Source organism: Lynx rufus, unplaced genomic scaffold (genome assembly GCF_022079265.1).
Source record: "Lynx rufus isolate CCGP_SWC_20201006 ecotype Redwood Valley unplaced genomic scaffold, mLynRuf1.p SCAF_9, whole genome shotgun sequence".
NCBI lineage: Eukaryota > Metazoa > Chordata > Mammalia > Carnivora > Felidae > Lynx > Lynx rufus.
This window is the reverse complement of record NW_025814897.1, coordinates 15,265,615-15,287,000: the sequence shown is the minus strand read 5'-3', so window position 1 is coordinate 15,287,000 and position 21,386 is coordinate 15,265,615. Positions and strand designations below refer to the sequence as shown.

The 21,386-nt window shown below is 54.2% G+C and overlaps 1 protein-coding gene across 1 annotated transcript in view; it reads left to right on the top strand.

Moving 5' to 3' along the window:
• Positions 1–20,727, top strand: part of DSCAML1 (DS cell adhesion molecule like 1) — a 329,391-nt gene extending 308,664 nt beyond the window's left edge. The window contains exons 18-31 of the mRNA XM_047071154.1: positions 750–889; positions 6,840–6,993; positions 9,347–9,464; positions 9,831–9,994; positions 10,238–10,336; positions 11,012–11,200; positions 11,661–11,948; positions 13,449–13,604; positions 15,893–15,923; positions 16,052–16,170; positions 16,453–16,605; positions 17,230–17,424; positions 18,051–18,362; positions 19,712–20,727. Coding sequence (XP_046927110.1) covers positions 750–889; positions 6,840–6,993; positions 9,347–9,464; positions 9,831–9,994; positions 10,238–10,336; positions 11,012–11,200; positions 11,661–11,948; positions 13,449–13,604; positions 15,893–15,923; positions 16,052–16,170; positions 16,453–16,605; positions 17,230–17,424; positions 18,051–18,362; positions 19,712–20,187 — 2,594 coding nt within the window. The 3' untranslated portion in view covers positions 20,188–20,727. The remainder of the gene's footprint in view (positions 1–749; positions 890–6,839; positions 6,994–9,346; positions 9,465–9,830; positions 9,995–10,237; positions 10,337–11,011; positions 11,201–11,660; positions 11,949–13,448; positions 13,605–15,892; positions 15,924–16,051; positions 16,171–16,452; positions 16,606–17,229; positions 17,425–18,050; positions 18,363–19,711) is intronic.
• The last annotated feature ends 659 nt before the right edge of the window (positions 20,728–21,386 follow it).

Sequence of the window (21,386 nt, the reverse complement as noted above, 5' to 3'; positions counted from 1 at the left end):
AAGTGCACAGCAATTCAAGGGACAGATGAAGGGGATCTGAAAACAGGAAGCTTCCAGTCTCCCAAGCAGAACCCTGGGACCCAGCTGGGCCAGGCAGGACCAGAGATGGGGACAGTGGGAGGGCAGAATACATATGAATTGGTATGCCCTTAGGATGAATATCCCGGCCAATTCTCAAGTAGACTTGCCCTCCTAAAAACAGAAAGGGCCTAAGCAGCATCCCAGGGGCAGTGCCCTGGGCACATGGCAGGAAACCCTGTCACCCATTGGCTGACGCCAGCCCCTGACCCTCAGGACACAGTCCACTCTGCGAGTCCATGGAGCCCCCAGCCTCAAGGAGCTCACAGGCCAAAGAGCAAAGTGACCAGTATATATGTTTGGTCTTTATACAAGGTAGTAGTTGAACGTTGGGAGAGGAAGCAGGTTAAGTTCCTAGGGATCAGTGTGAAATCCCCATGGGTTCTGTTTCTCTCTTGAGTGTCCTAAGTCCTTGGTTCTGGCCAAACAGTATTGAAGCTGGCCCTTCCCAATGCCTTCATCTTGGAAACTTTGTTACAAGCCCCAAATGATCACCTTTCTCCTTACCTGTTTGCCATGCTGGATCCTCCCCCCTTTAAACCATGGCTCAAGGATGCCTCCTCCAGGAAGCTCTCCCAGATTGATCTGCCTCACTCTCCCCACCATGTTATTCTTTCCCAAAGGTTAACCTCCTCCCTTCTCCAAACTGACCTGGCCTTCTCCCTACTTAGTTCCAGGTCCCCCTGCAGGCATCAAAGCTGTCCCTTCGTCCGCCAGCAGTGTGGTTGTCTCTTGGCTCCCCCCAGCCAAGCCCAACGGGGTGATCCGCAAGTACACCATCTTCTGCTCCAGCCCTGGGTCCGGCCAGCCGGTAAGTGGGCCCAGTGCCCAATGATGAGAGGGACAGGAGAAAGGGAAAAGTACCCTGAAGACCAGCTGGCTTCCGGGTCAAACCCGGGGGCTGCTTATGTCCATGCTTCTACCTAAATTCATGGATAAGAATGGGCACTGGTCACCCAAGAGCAGCTGAAGCCTTACCTGGTGCCCATCTTGGGTCAGTCCTCCGATCCAGGGGCTGCAAGGTGGTCACAACCCCTGGAGGCTTCTTTGAGTCAGGCGGTCACCACCAAGCAGATGTGAAAGGGAGACCAAGGCCTGGGCTCTTCTGGTCTTCTGGTCTGGCTGACCAAGGAAGGTTCTATCAGGCCCCAGAGCTGGTGACTGGGGCCTGCCTGGTCCATGGCCTCTGGAAATGAATCACGCTCCAGCGTGAATGGTCTGGGCTCCGAGGGCTGCTGGAGCTCTGCCCTGAGCGGCCTCGTCAGCCTGGAGCCCACTGGAGGGAGGAGGAAAATGGCAGACAGTAGAAGGAAGGCAACGGCATCTCTCTCTGGGCCAGGGCTGGGCTTCACTGCTGGGGAGAGGACTCAGACTTCAATATCTGCCCAAAGCTGGGAGCACAGTGCAGTACTATGGATATGCATATCCATATACTATGCATATCCATAGCATATCCATAGTGTGCATCCTTCCCTCTACCTTTCCTGATCTCCAGCCTCTCCAGCACTGAGATCTGCTGGGTGGCTACTCTGGAGCACAGCCATTCTAGTTACATGAGCAGGTGCACCTGCCCTCAAGGGGTGTCCAGTCTAGTGGGGAGGGGGCGGGGCGCACCAGGGGCGTGCGGGAGTAGTAGCTGGGAGATGTGCTCAGGACATCTCAGGCAGGCAGCAAGGAGCAGGAGGTGGCCAGCTTCCCCCTCCACCAGCAGCTTGTGATGGGACAGCAGCCCGAGCATCTGTGGATGAGCTCCTGGCAGCCAGGAAGCATCTCTAGCTCCGCTCTGCTCTCCTGTGGTCTTTCTGAGTTACCCTCTGAGCATTAGGTAGCCCAGCTCCGTACCAGTGAGGCCAGAGTTCTTTTGCCAGAGAAGCCCAGAAATGTGGGCTTTTTAGTGACTCTGCGTCCTCCCCTCCATCCTCACGGCCACCAGCCCACATGCAGAAAAGTGCACATGTCATGGGCGTATGGCTCCATGACATCTCCTAGCACATTGGGCAAGCAGCACCCAGAGCAGGGAACATGACATCAGGACACCCCAGAGGACCTCCTTGTGCCCCTCCCGGTCACCACCCTTCCCCTGCCAGGGTGACGACCATGCTGACTTCAGATTAGTGTTACCTGTTTATGTCCATTATATCATTATATAAGTGAAGTTCATACCATTAATCCGGCTTCTTTTACTCAACGTTACTTTGAACTTGTGAATTTCCTCCACACTGTTGGGTGTGGTTATAGATCATTCACTTTCACTTCTGTATAGGTTTCCGCTGGGTGCATATATAGAATTGTTTTATCCATTTCACTACCCATTGATAGGCATTTGGGTAGGTTCCAGTTTGGAGCTGTTCCTTGCGGCACTGCTGTGCACACCCATACACGTGTGTACGTGTGCCTGTTGGGTGTGTACCCAGGAGAGGAAATGCGGAGCCCTGGGGTCTGGACGTTGAGAATGCGCTGCCACTGTTGGGTGTCTGTGCCAACTTTCCAATCGATGTTTTAGCCGTGCTGTCTGCCCCTCCTTCCCTTCTCCCTCTGTTCCCCCACCCCCCACACACATCCTAAGCTTATCACCATTCTGGATGCCCGCTGTGCCTTTTCCCAGCCCACGCCTCTGCCACTGCTGACCCCTGCCGTGGCATGGTCTTTATCCTCTGTCGTACGCTGAATGCATTTGATGGCAATTAGCTGCTCACTTCTCTGTCCTGTGCTGGTCCGTGGGGCCCTGTGAGGACAAGGGCAGCATCTTTTCATCTCTGGGTCCCCCAGCTGCCAAACACTGTGCCTGGAACATCATTGTCACTAAATGCATGTTTGATGAATGAATTACGAGCAGCCTGGCAATTGTAAAGCCTTAGACATTGGGCAAGTTTCCCTTCATGAATTGATGGGAGAGGGTAGTCATTCTCCAGCTTGGCTTTGTGCGGTCATTTCCTCCTCCGACAATGAAGCCTTTCAAAGGGGTGCTGCCTCCTCATTAACTCAGGCTTCACGAGCCCCCAGAAGGGAGCTCCTGGGGCCCGTGCCCTGCTGGAGACCCTGGGACCCTCCCCGCTTCTCTTCATGTCCTGAGCACAAGCACGTAGGAAGCCCCTCTCTCCTGGGGACGGTTCCTATCTGACAGTGGCACACAGGGGCCAGGGGGCCTGTGCGATGAGAACTTCATTCAGTTCAGCCACCTTATGGAGGAGGAACCGCCTCAGCGAGGGACCCAGACACCTGACCACCACACTGTGTGATGTGTGACGTGTGATGTGTGATGTTACCGCTTTGCACAAATATACTCCAAATTCCAAACAACTGCACTACAAATTCGCTTATGAAAGAGACCTAGGAGTGAGCGCTGGGGGTGGGGACACAGGCGTGAGGACACAGTCGCCCGTACACGCGACAGGGCAAAGCCACGGGTGTGAGTGTGAGGTTAGAGGCAATGCACGTGAGTCTAATGTATGCACACGTGCCAGGGTGTAAGAACACGCACGTGTGGAACCCTGAGAATAGACGGGAACCGCGTCTGGCGTGGGCTCCCGCAAGTTATGCCCTTGGGGGCAGCCAAAACTGCAGTGAGTCCCGTTAGAAATTGTACCAGACGTGTTCATACACTTGTTGTTTTTCTCTGATTATCAAAATGATGCAATTTTATTGCACAAAATTCTGTAAATACATAAAAGAATGGACAGGAGAGTAGAAATTACGTGTACTCGTTCCCTGAAGATAAACGCTGGCAGTGTTTTGGTAGCTAGCCTTCCAGCCTTTGATCTGTACGCATATTATGGGGGGTTTTTTTTAATAAAAAATTAAAACGAATTTTTACATAATGTTATATAATCTGTGTTTTCCATGTAATATATCTAGGCACTTTCCCACACCATCACATACTCTTTTCAAACATGACCTTGAATGCCCATATGTATGTAATCTATTTAACTGGTGCCCACATTATTCTTTCATCTATTTTCAAATGTTCAACATTGTACATAACACGTCGTTGAACATTCTTCAGATAAGTCTTTATGCACGTGTTTTATCATTTTCTTAGGTAAATTTCTATGGTAATTCCTGAGTCATAAAGAATATGGATATTCTTAAAATGTGCATACGTGTTTGTGAATTACCCCTCAGAAAGTTGGAACCAATTGATGCTTCCACCAGCAAAATAAGTCCATACTTGTTTCTTACCCCCATGCTAATCCAAAATATTATATTATGTTTCATTTTTGCCAGTTGGATTGGGAAAAAGGGGTCCTGTTTTAGGTATATTCCTTTCATTACTACTTAGGTTGATTATTGTTATATGTTTATTGACTGGTTTTTTTTTTCATCTTTGGGTAAAATTGTCAATTCATGTCCTTTATCCATTTTTTATTTGGGTGGCTCATGGTTTTTTCTCATTGATTTGTGAGTGCTCTTTACATAGAAGGATAATAACCTTTTTAAAAATCGTATTGGCTGCAATTATTTGCCAGCTCATTGCTTGCCTTTTGACACTGTTTTTGGTGTGCCGTAGGTTTTGTTTTTATATAATTCAAATTTATGAATCACTGTCCTTTGTGATTTTTGCCTTTATTTTTATGATTAGAAAGACAAATATGTTCATAGTTTTACCTTTTTCTTTTTAACTTTTGATCCACTGGGACTTTATTTGGGAGTACAGTGATGTGTTTTTATTTTTTATTTTTTTTAAACGTTTATTTTTGAGACAGAGAGCGACAGAGCATGAACAGGGGAGGGTCAGAGAGAGAGAGGGAGACACAGAATCGGAAACAGGCTCCAGGCTCTGAGCTGTCAGCACAGAGCACGACATGGGGCTTGAACTCACGAACCACGAGATCACGACCTGAGCCGAAGTCAGATGCTTAACCGACTGAGCCACCCAGGCGCCCCCAGTGATGTGTTTTTAAAAGTGATTTCAGGAGATTCTTGGGGAGCCCAGGTTCAAAGGAAGACCCCGGGATCTGGATACGATGCTAACACCTTCAAAGGAAAGCCAAACCTTTCCTGTGTAGACACAAACGTACGCTCACGTACACACTGACACACAAGCACGCACATTCGACTTTTCTCCACACGTGCACATGCCCACCTCAATCCTCATGGAAGAGTGAGCCGGGAGAAGAACGCGTCCCAGTTTACAAAGGACTCGCCCACCCCTTGCCTATTTGTGCCTCTCTGTAACCACACGGGGTAGGCAGAGCAGTATCGCTTTCTTAGTTCACAGAATAGGAAACCGAGGCCCCAGGAGCCTTGAGAGAGAAAGGTGTATGAGCTGTGAGACTCACACTTGGTAAGAAGGGCAGGCGGGTGTTGGAGCCACTACACCACCCACTTCGTGCACAGACAGGAACTACAGGTACCCGCACGGTCCCCTGGGTGCCATAGCCTGCAAAGACTTCCCAAGTACCAGGGCTGAAGGTGGCCTTGCACCTGTCTGCAGCAGGGACCCCCCTGGGTTCAAGGCCAAATCTCCATTAGGGAGGCAAGAGGGAGACTTTGCCAGGCAGCTCTATGTGTATTGAGGAGACGCCTGTGCCTCCTTCCTAACATCTCCCTGCAGATGGCCTGGGGCCAAAAAGGATGGTTTCTCCTGCCATAAGTCATTGGGCCCCTCAGTCCTCCCGTGGGGCACAGAGAATGTCCCTCGGTGACCCCATCTCTACCTGCAGGTCTGTCCCTCAGCATGTGGATGAATGCGTCCACGTGTCCATGTGCGTGTGAGCGTGCATGTGAGCATGTGTGTGCACGATCCCGTGACTGCAGAGATAACTAATTATTAGCTCCCTCTGGCCTCAGGGCCCCCCATCTGTTCCGGGGGCTGCTCCCCCCTCCCTAGACTTCTGCCCTGATTTCAAAGAGGCCCCAGTGCTGCCCTCCTTTCCCTTCCCCGCGGCTGACCAAAAAATAAAATGAAAGTCAGCCCCATCCCGCCTGGACCAGGGAAGGGGCTGACAGGAGGTCTGCAAACTAGCGCTTATCAAAAGCTCCTTCTCAAATTCATTTCAATATCTGAGCCTCTGGTTTCCAAGGCAACATAATCTTTTCATCAAAGCAACTGGTAAAACCACTGGGATCCGATATTGTTTTGTTGGCAACTTGTCAAAACTGTCATTTGGTTAAAAAAAAAATTTATAGATTTATACAAGCTACAAATATATACGGTGATCTATACCACTAATAATCATTAATAAAGTGTTGTCCCGTGAAGCTTTCCGAGTTCCGTCTCCCACCCCTTCTTCCCCCAGACGGTTTGCTCCCGCAGAATGAAGGAGTGGTAATTAGACGGCGGGGCGGGGAGGTGGTGCGGAGCGGGCTCGGGCTGGGGGCGCCCGTCTACAGCCCTAATAAGGCAAATGCGGTAATTTAGTTTCTTCCCAGAGACTCCCTCTCCCCGGGGTCTTCCTGGGACCCTCCCTCCTCCATTCTCCCTTCTCCGGACTCCCTCCATCACTCACCCGAAACACTCACATCCCCTGACCTGCAGCCACACTTGCCAGGGTCTGGGTCGGCCAAGGAAGTAAACCGAGGCTGGCCCAGCACCACGCCAGAGCAGGCCCACGAGCCCCCAGGGCCAAGCCCGGTGCAGATTCTGCTCGCTGTTGCTCCCAAACCACAAAGGGCGAACGAGGCAGGATCCTGCCTCCTCTCCCCAGCCCCCTGACTGGCCCACCCCCCTACTCTGAGCCCAGGTCCCCCGAGGAAGTTTGGGGTTGGAGGCTGGAGGCCCAGGAGGCTGGGTTTTGCACTTCTCTGCCCCTGTCCCGCAGGCTCCGAGCGAGTATGAGACGAGTCCAGAGCAGCTCTTCTACCGGATCGCCCACCTAAACCGTGGGCAACAGTACCTGCTGTGGGTGGCCGCCGTCACCTCTGCCGGCCGGGGCAACAGCAGCGAGAAGGTCACCATTGAGCCTGCGGGCAAGGGTAAGCGGCGCAGGCCGGAGGGGAAGAAGCGGCCAGAAGCCCCCTTCTAGAATTCGGGCTCTCCCAAGAGAGGGGGTGTCTCTCTCCACCCTCTCTGCCACCTGGCCGAGAGGAGCTGGCGGGCCACCCGCTTCCGTCCCGCATCCGCCAACACTGGGCCTCTGCTGCCCCCTGACTCCCAGAAAGCCTTATAGCACGCTCCAGGCCGCGCAGCTACTCAGGGCCGGGTGGCATGGAGGGCCCGGTCCCTCCTCCAAACTCGACTCCAGGGCCGAAAGAAGGGACATCAGTCTCGCTCCCAGCTCGCGGCAGAGCCTTTGTCCCAAGGCTCGGCTCCTCCAGAGGGGGCGGTGGCAGGGTACGCGGCTTCCACGGGGCCGAGAGCCATAAAGGGAGCTTCGTCGTTTCAAAGCCTAGACGTCTCCTTAGAGGTAATGCCTCTGATGGCTGATTCACTCGATGCACAGACACTTAGAGAGCGCAGACCTAGGAGGCCCTGGGCTAGATGCTACACGCGGAGTTTGTTCTCAGGGAACACCCCCATCGAATCCCTGGCCTGGGCAGAAGTATGGCATGAGGGCATATGCACCCCCGCGTTACAGGGAATGACAGGTGTGAGGCCCCAACCCCGGGAGCAAAGAGGCAGCCGCACAGCAGCTGATGTGCCCTCTGTGCAGACCGCAGGCCATGGGATCGACCCGCTGCCAGCCCACAACTTCAGTCCTCTGCCTCGGTTCTGGGCCTCCGTGGGAAGGCCACCTTCCTCTTGGGCCGGCCTCCTCCCTCAGCCACCTGAGTCTCTAGCCCTGGGGCCCTGGGAACCAACCCCAGCCACGTGGCAGCACCAGGTCTGGAGCTCTACAGCGTTTGGTGGCCTGGTTAACTTAACACCTGTGACACGGCCCGGTGGTCTGAGAGGAACCTGACGCGACTACCCTCTCCGGGTGCCCTTGACGTCTTTGCCTTTCTTGCTTTCCGTGAGGCCGCTTGTGCATCCTGGTGCTCCGACCGTGCTCCTGTCAACCCCGGGGGACGTTCCTTTCTCCTCCGTGGCTGTATGTTACTGCCACCCCTGTGTCAGTCTACATTCCTGCTCCCGGTGACTCAGTCCCTGGGCCGCTGACTCCCACATCGGTGTCCGTGGGACACTTGTATATCTGGGTGCTTCCCAGTTACTCCACGCGGGTGACCCCAGGTTCAGTGGGAGCGAAGTATCCCCGTTCCTCCTCCTCCTCCTCCTCCCGTGTGCCTGGTCTCTGTGAGGGCACCAGCACCCAGCCGGAATCGGGCAGTCATCGTCCCCTCCCCCTCTATCGCTTCCTCAAAGCCAGGTCCTTCCCCGAGTCCTGCCGGTGCTTCCTGGAGCCCCTAACCTCTTGCCCCACTTACGTCGGCTCCAGCCACCATCTTGCTCTCTGGCCACCGTCTTGCCACTGAGCCACGTCCTCTGCCAAGCCATCCTCTGCCGGCACCGGGGCTTTATCTGCAACTCTACTCTGAACACGTCACTACTTACTTATCAGCTCATGACCCCAAGAGGAAGTCCAGCCTCCTTGTTCTGCCGACAGAGCCCCCCCGCCCCCCGCCGCCCATGCTTCTGCTCCTGCTCACCACCCGTCCCCCTTCACCCACCCTGGGCTTTGGTCACGTCAGAGTATTTGCAGACCCTCACACTTCCCACGGGTCCCAGGCCTCCAGGCCCCTACTCGGGGCTGCTGCCTCTTCCCACCATGACTCTCCTTCCCTGCACAGGGCCTTCCTTTTTAGCCTTCAAGATTCAAGGTAAAGCTTCCAATTCCGGAAGCTTCCCTGGCTATCACCTCCACCACCACCGAGCTGGCGGAGTCCATTCCTCCTGTGGGTTCCCATGGTTACTTGTACCTATCCCTACCGTAGTATTCTCGACCCATGGGGAAAAAAATGTTTTTAAGTTGGGCTCCATGCCCAGCATGGAACCCATGACCCTGAGATCAAGACCTGAGCTGAGAGAGCAAGAGTCAGATGCTTTACCGACTGAGCCGCCCAGGCGTGCCCCTGCCCCCATAATGATCCTTTTTAAGTGTCTGTCCTGGACGATGTGCAACTCGAGGACAGGAAATAGATCTTCTTCACTGTGTGAGTCTTCAGAGCCTCATGGGAGACCTGGCCCATAGCAAGTATTTATTTGATAAATGTTTGTTGAACCAATGACTCCCATCTGAGATTGCCTGCACCCACCCCTGCTCCAAGCTCAAAGCGGAGGTCAGGTAGGAGACGGGGGGCTTGATGCGTAAATTTGGGGAGCCCCAAGAAAGGCCGCCCAGTACAGCATTGTGGGTAGGAGTGGGGTGCCCTCACGTTCTCCTCCCCGTAGCCCCAGCGAAGATCATCTCATTCGGAGGCACCGTGACAACACCCTGGATGAAAGACGTCCGGCTGCCCTGCAATTCAGTGGGAGATCCAGCCCCTGCTGTGAAGTGGACCAAGGACAGGTATGTGCGGGACCCTGGAGGGCTGAGTGACCCAAGTGATGGGTGGTAGATGAGCCATAAAGAAAAGAATCGGGTGCCTTTACCTTCCAGCTGACCAGAGGCCCTGCCGGGTGCACGGCTACTGCTCTCCCAGGAGGCCTGGGCTCCCTGGCTCCCCACTGTTGACGGCTAAGGATCTCCCCTCCCTGGGTGCCTGAGAGGGCAGGGTTACGGGATATCCCCAGGAAGTGCTGAGCAGAGCCAAGGGCCCTGGGCCGCCTAGCCAGCCTCCTTCTGCTCCCAGCCCTGTGTGCCTCCAGTCCTGAGGGAGGCCCCGGGAAGAGGGGGTGCTTACCATAACCCATCTCTGCCCTCCCACCCCTGCAGTGAAGACTCGGCCATCCCTGTGTCCATGGACGGGCACCGGCTCATCCATACCAACGGCACACTGCTGCTGCGTGCTGTGAAGGCTGAGGACTCAGGCTACTACACCTGCACGGCCACCAACACTGGAGGCTTCGACACCATCATCGTCAACCTTCTGGTGCAAGGTAAGACCCTGGAAGGCCGGCCGCCCGGCAACCTCCCCAACGACCTGGGCGACAGACCCTCAGTGGGACAGAGGTGCCACATGGAAGAGAAGGCAGGAGGGATGGAGAGAAGGAGCGGGAGCCGGGGAGGCTCCAAAAGGTGGGAAAGCCAGGCCTTGGCCCTCACTTGCAGCTGGGAGACCCCACGCCCCCGTCATCGGATGTTAACGCTTTGTGGTGAGGGCTGGTGGCTTTCCCTCACAGTTCCCCCGGACCAGCCCCGCCTCACTGTCTCTAAAACCTCCGCTTCATCCATCACCCTGACCTGGATTCCAGGTGACAATGGGGGCAGCTCCATCCGAGGTGAGAGGGGTCTGGATGAGGAGGGGGGGGAAGGGGAAGAAACTCTGGGCCCAGGAGCAGGGGAAGGGCTTCACCCACTCCCACCACTTGGTCCGCATAATGCCCCAGAAGTGATCAATGGCCAGGGGGATGGGCAATTCGGACCAGTAGGAAGTTACCCAAGTGCCACAGAAAGTCACCAGCCTAGGTATCCCACGTTTAGACGGCCCACCCCAAATGCTGCTGGTGAGCTGTGTGAACCTGGAGAGATCTGTTTTCTTCTCTGGGCCTCAGTTCCCAAATCTGTAACAGTAGACAGAGAGTGCTTCTCGGCCTTGAATAAGCACATGAATCACCAGGAGGATCTTAAAGAATGCAGATTCTGATTCAAGCGGTCTGGGATGGGATCTGAAAAGCCCCCAGGTGATCTAATACCGCTGTCAGGGGGACCATCCCTGGAGTGGCAGGGTCTAAATAGGGTCCCTTTTAAGCCTCAAGGCTCTGCTCCCTTCCCCACCTTAGCTGCTAAAGAGAGAGCGGGAAAACTCCTTGCAGCTTTGGGTCCAACCTGCGTGGGCCCTCCCCCCATCACCAAAGGCCCCACTCTGCCCCTGCCGGAGCCCAGCCCCACGACGCCTGTTGGGGTGTCCCAGGCCCCGCCGCGCCCGCCCTGAGCCAGGCAAACCTCCCGGGCAGGCTTCGTGCTGCAGTACTCGGTGGACAACAGCGAAGAGTGGAAGGATGTGTTCATCAGCTCAGGGGAGCGGTCCTTCAAGCTGGACAGCCTCAAGTGTGGCACGTGGTACAAGGTGAAGCTGGCAGCCAAGAACAGCGTGGGCTCCGGGCGCATCAGCGAGATCATCGAGGCAAAGACCCACGGGCGGGGTGAGGCTTAGCGATCACCCAGCTGGGGAGAGATGGGCCCAGGCCGTGGGGATGGAAGAGGGCTGGGGTAGGCAAGGAGGGCGCTGGGAAGCGGAGACTGAGGGGAGGGGCTTAGCCGCGTTCCGGCCTATGGATAGCACCTTGACCAATCACAGTAGGAGAAACAGGCCCCACCTCCCTGGCGGGGTAGCCGATGGTGACAGCCTCCTCCTTCTCCCCACATCCCTTCCTCCTCTGCCGAGGCCTTCTCTCCAGGTCCTTCCCTCATCTCCCTCCTCCTCTGTCCCCTGGGGCATCCCTAGTCCCATCTGTGCCAAACGCTGTTCCCAGAGCCACTGCAGCCCCCCTGGCCCAGGGTACTCCTCCCCCCCCCCCCCCCCCCGTGGATGAACGAACCCTCCTCCTCTCTCTCGGTCTCTAACCACGCTCTCTCCCTGTGCCCCCCCCCCCCGCCCCCCAGAGCCCTCCTTCAGCAAAGACCAGCACCTGTTCACCCACATCAACTCCACGCATGCTCGGCTTAACCTGCAGGGCTGGAACAACGGGGGCTGCCCTATCACAGCCATCGTCCTGGAGTACCGGCCCAAGGGCACCTGGGCCTGGCAGGGGCTGCGGGCCAACAGCTCCGGGGAGGTGTTTCTGACTGAGCTGCGCGAGGCCACGTGGTACGAGCTGCGCATGCGGGCCTGCAACAGCGCCGGCTGCGGCAACGAGACTGCCCAGTTCGCCACCCTGGACTACGACGGGAGTGAGTCGGAGAGGGTGGGAGGGGCAGCACCCGGACCGCGGGGAGGTGTCCCCAGGGAAGCTGGCAGAGAGGCAGACGCATAAAGACGGGACAGACAAATCGAAAAACAGACAGGGAGGAAAAAGCTGGAGACAGGGAAGGGAGCAGCAGACCGGCAGGCAGGCAGGCCGGTGGGCAGGTGCCCCCGTGACCATACAGACCTGCAGACAGGCAAACGGGTCACACTAAGACAGACGGTCTTGGAAGGTGCAGTCCTTGCTCTCTGTTGCTTCAGAGAGATGGAGAGGAATGTAGAGGTGTAGTTGAGGCCCTGCCCTCGGAGGACCCTCTGCTAACGTGGTGCATTAGCCAGGATGGGATGGTCTGTGCTGCAGTAACAGATAAACACTAAGAGCTCCAGGGCTTAGCCCAGTAAAGATCTGCTTCTTGCTCTCATAACGCCTTGAGAGGGTTGGCTGGCCACCATCTTCTAGCTCTGCCATCTTGAATGGGTAGCCTCCAAGGTCACCAAGAAGAGAAGGGTAAAAGAGGCACCCCAGTTCTTAACTGCCTTGGCCAGGAGGTGACGCACGTCACTTCTGTTCATGCTCTGTTGTCCGGAACTAGTTACCTGATTCTCATCTAACTAACTGCCAGGAAGTCTGGGAGGTGTAGATGAGCACGTGGGTGTTTGGTGTCTGCCATGTGGGGCACTTCCTACACATGCATACGCTCACACACACGCATGCACACACATGCACATGCGCGCGCACACACACGTGCACGCATACATTAAAGGTACATAGAAGGCTGAATTCATAGAGATCCATTGTCACAAGGTAAATGAAGTCGACCTGTGCGTTAAGGAAATCGAAGAAAAGCAGTAGCAGAAGGGGATGGGCTCAAACAAGGAAGCTTCATGAAGGAGATGGCTCTTATTCAAGGCTTTGAAACAGGCAAAAGAGGGGCTTTGCAGAGGGCTATGTCAGCAGAACTTACTGCCTCTGTGCAGGCACCCAAAGTTAGCAGATACTGCCCATGGGAGGGGGGGATCAAGGAGACAATGCAGCATTGAATGGCTTTGTTCCCGTCTGGAGAAGAGACCCTGGGATCACACTGCTCTGACAGTGCTCTCTCTGATTCCTGCCATCCCTCCCCCATTTTACGAGCTGGATGGGGGCATCTAAGCTCATCTGTCCCCCCTCTAGAAATGAACATTGAACTCCAACAGGAAGGAGACTATCTCTGAAAGACTTCAGGATAACTCTAAAACAGCCCCACGAAGTCATCAATTTCATAATGCAGCATAGAAACTACATGATTGTTCATGGATGTCCTGATCTGACCAGAATTTGGGGGGTGGGGGAGGGCAAAAGGGGAAGGCTGGGGCTCTGTGCCAGGAAGTGGGGGTCAGAATGAGACCAAGGGCAGCAAGAGAGGTTCGAGGGCTACCCCACCCGGAGGACTCTGTATAGATCCTACTCATAAGGGACATCTGACTCCCTTCTTCACCCCATTCAGGTACCATCCCTCCCATCAAGTCTGCTCAAGGTGAGGGGGATGATGTGAAGAAGCTGTTCACCATTGGCTGCCCGGTCATCCTGGCCACTCTGGGGGTGGCACTGCTCTTCATCGTTCGCAAGAAGAGGAAGGAGAAGCGGCTGAAGCGGCTCCGAGGTAGGCAAGTTTCCTACGGGCTTCCCAGGAAGGAGTGTTGGCCCTCAGCCACGCTGGCCACCTTTCATTGGCTCATGGCACCATCTGGGCAAGAGAGTGTACCTGTGTCTCATTGAAGGGAGAGCTGCTACTCCAATCTTCTGAAACTTTAGTTCTCACTGCTTCCTCCTCTGTGCCCCCAAGACTTTGTGCCTGACCTAACCAGGGCTGAATTTTAGAGATGCACACTGGCAAAGCCATATTGGTTTAAATATTTAAACATTTCCATGTTAGGGGCACCTGGGTGGCTCAGTCGGTTAAGCATCTGACTTCAGCTCAGGTCATGATCTCGTGATTCGTGACTTCGAGCCTCTTGTCGGGCTCTGTGCTGACATCTCAGAGCCTGGAGCCTGCTTCCGATTCTGTGTCTCCCTCTCTCTCTGCCCCTCCCCTGCTTGTGCTCTCTCTCTCTCTCTCTCTCTGTCTCTCAAAAATGAATAAATGTTAAAAACAAAATAAAGAATAAACATTTCTATGTTGTTCCCTTCTACCCTGGCTCTTCCTTCTCTCACACAGGATCCCTGCAATTCTTCTAGGAGCTGGCCACTAAAGCATAGACCTGCAGGTGGTCTCTAGGACCTTGCGCAGTTCTGACTGTGTTGCTTCCAGAATGTGTCTGATGTTAAATATTTTGAATATCACCCCTATCCTAATACATGATACCATAGACTGGCATGAATGGGTCTGATTTACCTTGATTTCCCCAGGGCCTAGTACAGTGTCTGGCACCTAGTAGTTGCTTAACAGATGGTCATTCATTCATTTGGAAAACATTTATTGAATATCTGCTGTATTGTAGATACTTCCATACATTGGAGATATAAAGACAAATGAAGAAGGAAGAGTCCCTAGTCCTTATAGAGGACTCCTATGGGTCTAGTCCTCATAGAGTTTACAGTCTAACGTGAGAAGCCAGGGCACAACAGTAGTACAAAAGAGGGAATTACTAACACTGCCTTGCATGTTTAGCAGTCGATTGGATGGATGGGTGGATGGATGGATGGATGGATGGATGGATGGATGGACGGATGGATGATTGGATGATTGGATGAATGGTTGGATGATTAATTGGATGGTTGGATGGAAAGATATATAGATGGAAGGATGGCTGGATAGGTAGTTAAATGAAAGGTTCAATGTATAGGTGGTTTAATGGATAGGTGGCTGTATAGATAGATGGAGGAGTGGATGGATGAACGATTAGATAGATGGATAGATTAATGGTTGAATGGATTAATGTGTGGATCCATGGGTAGGTGGATGGATGGATGTATATTTGAATGGATGGATAATAGATGAATGATTAGGTAGATGGGTAGATAGTTGAATAGATGTTTGGATGGCTGGAGGATGGATAGATGGATGGATAGATAGATGGATGATAAGATGGACAGATGATTGTATGATTTTATGGATGTATGGATAGGTGATTGAATGAATGGTTGAGTAGATGAATGGATAATTGGATGGATAGATGGATGGATGGATGGTTGAACGAGTGGATTGTTGAATGGGTAGATGATGGATGAATGACTGGATGGGTGGGTGGAGAAATAAATAGATTGATAGGTAAATGGATCAATGGTGAATGGATGGATGGATGGATGGATGGATGGATGGGTAAGTAGATGGTTGGATATATACATGGAGCTAGATTCATTCTGACAGATTAGTTTCATGATTCTCATTCTCCTCAGAGGTCTAATGGATTAACTAGGCCCTTTGCTTCTCTCATTCTTTTTTTTTTTTTTTTTTTTTTTGTCAATTCATCCATGGACTTCTTGGGGACAGGTGCCCAAGAGGAAGAAATGAAGTCTCTTGGTTGATAGTCATTTAGGGATGCCCACTGACCACCTCAACTTCACTCTCTCCTCTTCTCAGCAGACAACTGAGGATGGACCCTCCACTGGTACCCATTCCCAGCCTGCTATGTTGTCTTGTTTAATTAGAGTCGATTCAAGAAACAGATAGAGCAGTTTACATACCCTCTCCTTTGGGAAGGACCTCCATATTAGATAAAAATCCGAGGAAAGGAAAACAGACCTGAGCCAAACCTCACACCAGGAGCAGTCAGACCTTATTGTGTTTTAGACCAGTTTGGAAGCCCTTTCACTTCTCCCTCTTCTTCCCAGGAGACCAGCTCTGGTCCCGTTTTAGGGAACTCCCCCACCTTTTCCCCCATGCCTCTGCCAGTTTTCATCCTGCTCAGACTCTATTCTCACCGAGCCCTTCTCTCTACTCTTTTGCAGATGCAAAGAGCTTGGCAGAAATGTTGATAAGGTAGGTGTCACATGGCTGCTTCCTCCCCTGCAGAGGACAGGCTTCTAAGACCCCACTGTCCTGCTAAACCCTCTCCTCCAGCCCCTCATGGCTGCTGAGTCACCCACCGCTGGCCCTTCTCCCCACAGCAAGAACAACCGAAGTTTTGACACCCCTGTGAAGGGGCCTCCCCAAGGCCCGCGGCTACACATTGACATCCCCAGGGTCCAGCTGCTCATCGAGGACAAGGAGGGCATCAAGCAGCTGGGTGAGTGACAAGAGCCACAGGCTCTCTGTCCCGCTCTCCCCCAGGCCACAACCCACAAAGGGCAGCCACCAGCCCTCCCAGCAGTGCCCAGAGCTCTAGCAGCAGCCCCACCAACAACTCAGCAACCTCAGAACTCACTGAAGCTTCTCTCAAGGGCTAAGTTTCCTCCTCTAGCCGAAAGAATTATTCTGTCCTTTCTGGGTCTCAACGTGGGATAAACACAAAAAGACATTTGCAACGTCCAAAGAGAAGGACTCCTACTCATTGTCCTTCTTCCCCCAGGAGATGACAAAGCCACCATTCCTGTGACGGATGCTGAGTTCAGCCAAGCTGTCAACCCGCAGAGTTTCTGCACTGGTGTCTCCTTGCACCACCCAGCCCTCATCCAGAGCACAGGACCCCTCATCGACATGTCTGACATCCGGCCAGGCACCAGTATGCCTTATCCCCAGGGAGACAGACCTCTTCCCACACAGGGTGTCTTGGGCACAGCATGGGGCACAGGCAATAAAAAAAAAAAAAAAAAAGGTGGGAGAGGAACAGCATGGAAGAATGCAAAGAACACTGGAGTTAGAGTCTACAGACATTGACTGAAGACTTACTTAGCTGTGACCTTGGGTATATTGCTAACTTTGTCTCTCTGGGCCTCCGTTGCCTTACCTAGACATTTGAGGGTTGGGTGTTCTTGCTCTCCAAAGGCCTTCTGCCTCTAGCGCTGCAGCTCTGGACATCAGGATAGAACACATCAAGGGCTATGGGGAATGAGTGCACAGGAGGCAGCAGGAGAGGAGGCGACATTCTTCCCCCCACGGAAGGAAAAGATGGGGTGGGTGGGGAGGACCAGGATGCCACCCACTGCCCCCACACCTCACCACCGTAGCTCTGTTCCTCCGGGGCCAGCTATGTGGTTGGGAAAGGCAACGTGCTCAGCCTCCCCACGGGAGCTTCTGTGGCTGCTTATGCCTCTTCCCTGGCTCTGCACTGCCCTTCTGGTAAGTGCCAGCTGCCCAGGCCTCAGTGCCCTCAGCGGACGTGCTAGCCATCGCTTCCTGTTTGCAGATCCAGTGTCCAGGAAGAACGTCAAGTCAGCCCACAGCACCCGGAACCGGTACTCAAGCCAGTGGACGCTGACCAAGTGCCAGGCCTCCACGCCTGCCCGCACCCTCACCTCTGACTGGCGCACCGTGGGATCCCAGCATGGTGTCACTGTCACTGAGAGTGACAGCTACAGTGCCAGCCTCTCCCAGGACACAGGTGAGCCCAGGGCCCTGCCCGCGTCTTGCTCTCTGTTCTTCACTTCCCCTACCTTCCAGCTCCCCCTTCCGTTTTCCCAGCCTCTACCCACCAGCTCATGGGGGCCAAGACACAAGTCCGCTTCATTGCCAGCTGGCCACTGACTTACTGTGTGGCTGGCGCAAAAACACTTGACCTCGCTGAGCTCTGCTTAGTCAAGGATTTCAGTTTGCTATCCCAGAAGATGTCAGAGAAAATGGTATGTGTGATGTTTGTTGGAGAAAGAGCGGAGTGTTCCGGGGGGTGGGTGCTTATTTTCAAGAATGGAAGACATTCTGCCCTTTATTCACCAAAGACCCCACTTCGGCCACCACTGCTACCTTCCCAGGGGGCGATCAGGGTCCTCAGAGATGACCACTGGGGTCAAGGGTAGGGGCACTGCTCAGTCTGGTCTCATTTTTGTTTTTGTTTTTATTTTTTAATGTTTATTTTTGAGAGAGAGAGAGAGACAGAGCACGAGCAGGGGAGGGGCAGAGAGAGGGAGACACAGAATCCAAAGTGAGCTCTGGTCTCATTGGTAAATGAGACCCTTCTCCCCATGACCCGCCCCCCATTTCTTCTTACCTCCACGCTTTCCGTCTCCCCAGACAAAGGGCGGAACAGCATGGTGTCCACCGAGAGTGCCTCGTCCACGTACGAAGAGCTGGCTCGGGCCTACGAGCACGCCAAGCTGGAAGAACAGCTTCAGCACGCCAAGTTCGAGATCACCGAGTGCTTCATCTCCGACAGCTCCTCCGACCAGATGACCACAGGCACCAACGAGAACGCGGACAGCATGACGTCCATGAGCACGCCCTCAGAGCCCGGCATTTGCCGCTTTACCGCCTCCCCGCCCAAGCCCCAGGATGCCGACCGAGGCAAGAACGTGGCTGTGCCCATCCCGCACCGGGCCAACAAGAGTGAGTGCTCGGCCCCCCTCCCCTGCTGTGTCCCCTGCCCTGCCACCACGTGGGGCCGGCCCGCCTGGGCAGGGCTCCTTGGCGGCGTGGGCAGCGCAAAGCAAGGACTCGGGAGAGTCCAGGTCAGGGTCCATATCCTGGCTCAGCCGCTTAATACCTCCGTGGCCTTGGGAAGTCACTTAGCCTCTCTGGCCTTCCTTTTCTCGTTTGTAAAATGCAAGCGACAGCATATACTCTGCGTTGTCGTAGCAGACACCGAAAGTTCTGGACGTGCCCGACGCAGGACAGGTTCTCAGGACGTAGTGATCCTCCCCTTACCCCGAGGCTGTGCCAGTGTGGGGACACGGCTGCCCCACGGCCGTGGGTCTCAGCGCCTTTCAAATCAATCCAGACGCGAAGGAACAATCCTGGCAGCTCAGCCCATGGTGGTCAAACCTCATGGTGGGCAGTGACCTAGCCTGACTGGGGACTGTCTGACCCAGGGGCCTGGCCAGAGCATACGCCCTTCGGGGTTGGTGGGACAGCCGTAGGATAACCGGAGGGGGGTCCATCAACGGGCACTGGACCACACTATACCGTGCAAATCATGCACAGTCTGGTCTGCTCGCTACTGGCCTTGCTCAGTGACCATGCAAATTACTTAACCTCTCTGAACCTCAGTTTCCTCATTTGCAAAATGTGGGCAGGTATTAACCTATATCCAGGGGGCTACAGGGACTAAATGAGATCAGGTAAGGAAAGTTCCTGGCACAGTCACAGGACAGAGGCACATTTACAGGTGAGGATGCTTATTGAGCCAAGGGATCAGGGCGCAGGGGTCCCGGAAGCGTGTCATACGGAGGTGGTTTGAGAAATCAGGAAGATCCCACCTGTGAGAAAGGAGAGGGGTGAGGAAACGTAGCTGACTTCAGACCTCTGGACGACAGCCGTGGGAAAGGTGGAAGTGTGGGGGCGCTTGCTGTGTGGCAGAACATGTGGCAGAAGGCAGAATCAGGCTCAGCGTGGGGAGTCGTCGTTTTCAGAAATGAGCTCTCCCCCAGCTGAAGCTGAGCAGCGTATATCGGCCATTTAGCAACAAGTATCAATTTATTGAGCAGCTGCTATATGTGCAGCACTTTCCGTATTTGATCTCATTCACTACTGACGGTAATCCTATAGGGAAGTGCGATTGTCCACATCTCACCGATAAGGAAACCAAGGCTCAGAGAGGTCAAGTAACTGACGATTGCCCGGCTTGTGGAGGGACTCCCAGGTCAGATCGGGGGAAAGATCGGGGAGTAGGGGGTGGCACGAGCAAGCTGGCTCCCAGAGGCCTCTGCCTCCAACCTTTTCTGGCTCTGTGATTCCAGGTGACTACTGTAACCTGCCCCTGTATGCCAAGTCGGAGGCCTTCTTTCGAAAGGCAGATGGGCGCGAGCCCTGTCCCGTGGTCCCACCCCGAGAGGCTTCCATCCGGAACCTGGCTCGAACCTACCACACCCAGGCTCGCCACCTGACCTTGGACCCTGCCAGCAAGCCCTTGGGCCTCCCGCACCCAGGGGCCCCTGCTGCCGCCTCCACAGCCACTTTACCTCAGAGGACCCTGGCCATGCCAGCACCCCCAGCCGGCACGGCCCCCCCAGCTCCCGGCCCCACCCCTGCCGAGCCCCCCGCGGCCCCCAGTGCCGCCCCTCCGGCCCCCAGCACCGAGCCTCCGCGGGCCGGGGGCCCACACACCAAAATGGGGGGCTCCAGGGACTCACTTCTCGAGATGAGCACATCGGGGGTAGGGAGATCCCAGAAGCAGGGGGCAGGGGCCTACTCGAAATCCTATACCCTGGTGTAGGGGCACGGTGAGAAAAGCGGCCCCACGCTCGGACCTGTCTGCACCTCCAGCCCTCACACACCAACTTGGCTGTTTTCCTGCATTATTTATATTAAACTGACAGACAGAAACCAACCGGCAACGAAAAGAAACCCCCCCGAGTCATGAACGCTTGTACATAGAACTCTTTTGTACAAATGAAACTATTTTCTTCTTCTCCATGAAGCCAGGGCACAAAGAATTTAACAGTACAAATCAACCCCTCCAACCCCACAAAATATGCGTGGAGAGATCTATATACATATATAGGGAGATGGGAACATGTCGACAAGCTATGTATCTATATATTTCTCTCCCCTTATTTTGAGACAGAGGCACAAAGACTCAGCAATTTTTCCCTCCTACTCACTCAACCCTCCTTTCAATCTAGGCGGTTTTGACAAAGACCAAACTCCCAACTCAGAGACACTGCATGCGATTTTACTGTTCCAAGAAAACCAGGACTTGCTTCAATTTGCAGATGCTTATGTGTTAATACCTTTTTCTATGAAAAAAAACCCAGCGCCGTGTGCAATAAAGGTTATGTTTCTACGTGGTAGCTTTTTTCCCATCTGGCAAGGGCCAGTGGGGAGGGGGGGGAGGAAGGAAAGGCCCCTATGCCTAGCTGGCTATCTCTCATGGGGAGACTGTGAGAAGCGCGGGTTTTAGCTCAGCAGGTTAAACTTTTTAAAAGGCTTTTAATTAGCCCGGGTGCATTCTTGAGCACCTGTTCTGTTCTCAGATCTGGGCCGGCCCCTAAAGGGGGCCAGCTGTGTGGCTTTGAGCACGTTCCTAAACCCCTCTGGGCCAGTTTCCTTATCTATAAATGAGGCAACCTTGCTGAGAGCTTGGGGAGCTTGGAATGGGGGGGGGGTGGGGAGGCTAAGTGCTGGCTTCTCTCCTCCAGGAGAACATGACCGTGCCCAGGGAAGTAAAGCTAGGCAAACCACAAGTGCTCACTTAAGTCATATAAGAGGTGCCTATAAACTGGGAGGGGGAGGAAGAGATTCTATGTATCCTGGGGGTTGGGACAGAGCCGGAAGTTCTAGGCTGTTAAGGCAAAGTGAGGCCAAGGAGAAGGAGTGAGGCCATCAGAGTTTGGAGAGGTGAAAGGGGCTCATGGAGGAGGGAAATGGAGCTCCACCAAAGAGGATGGGCCAGCAGGCATGCCGGGGACCTTG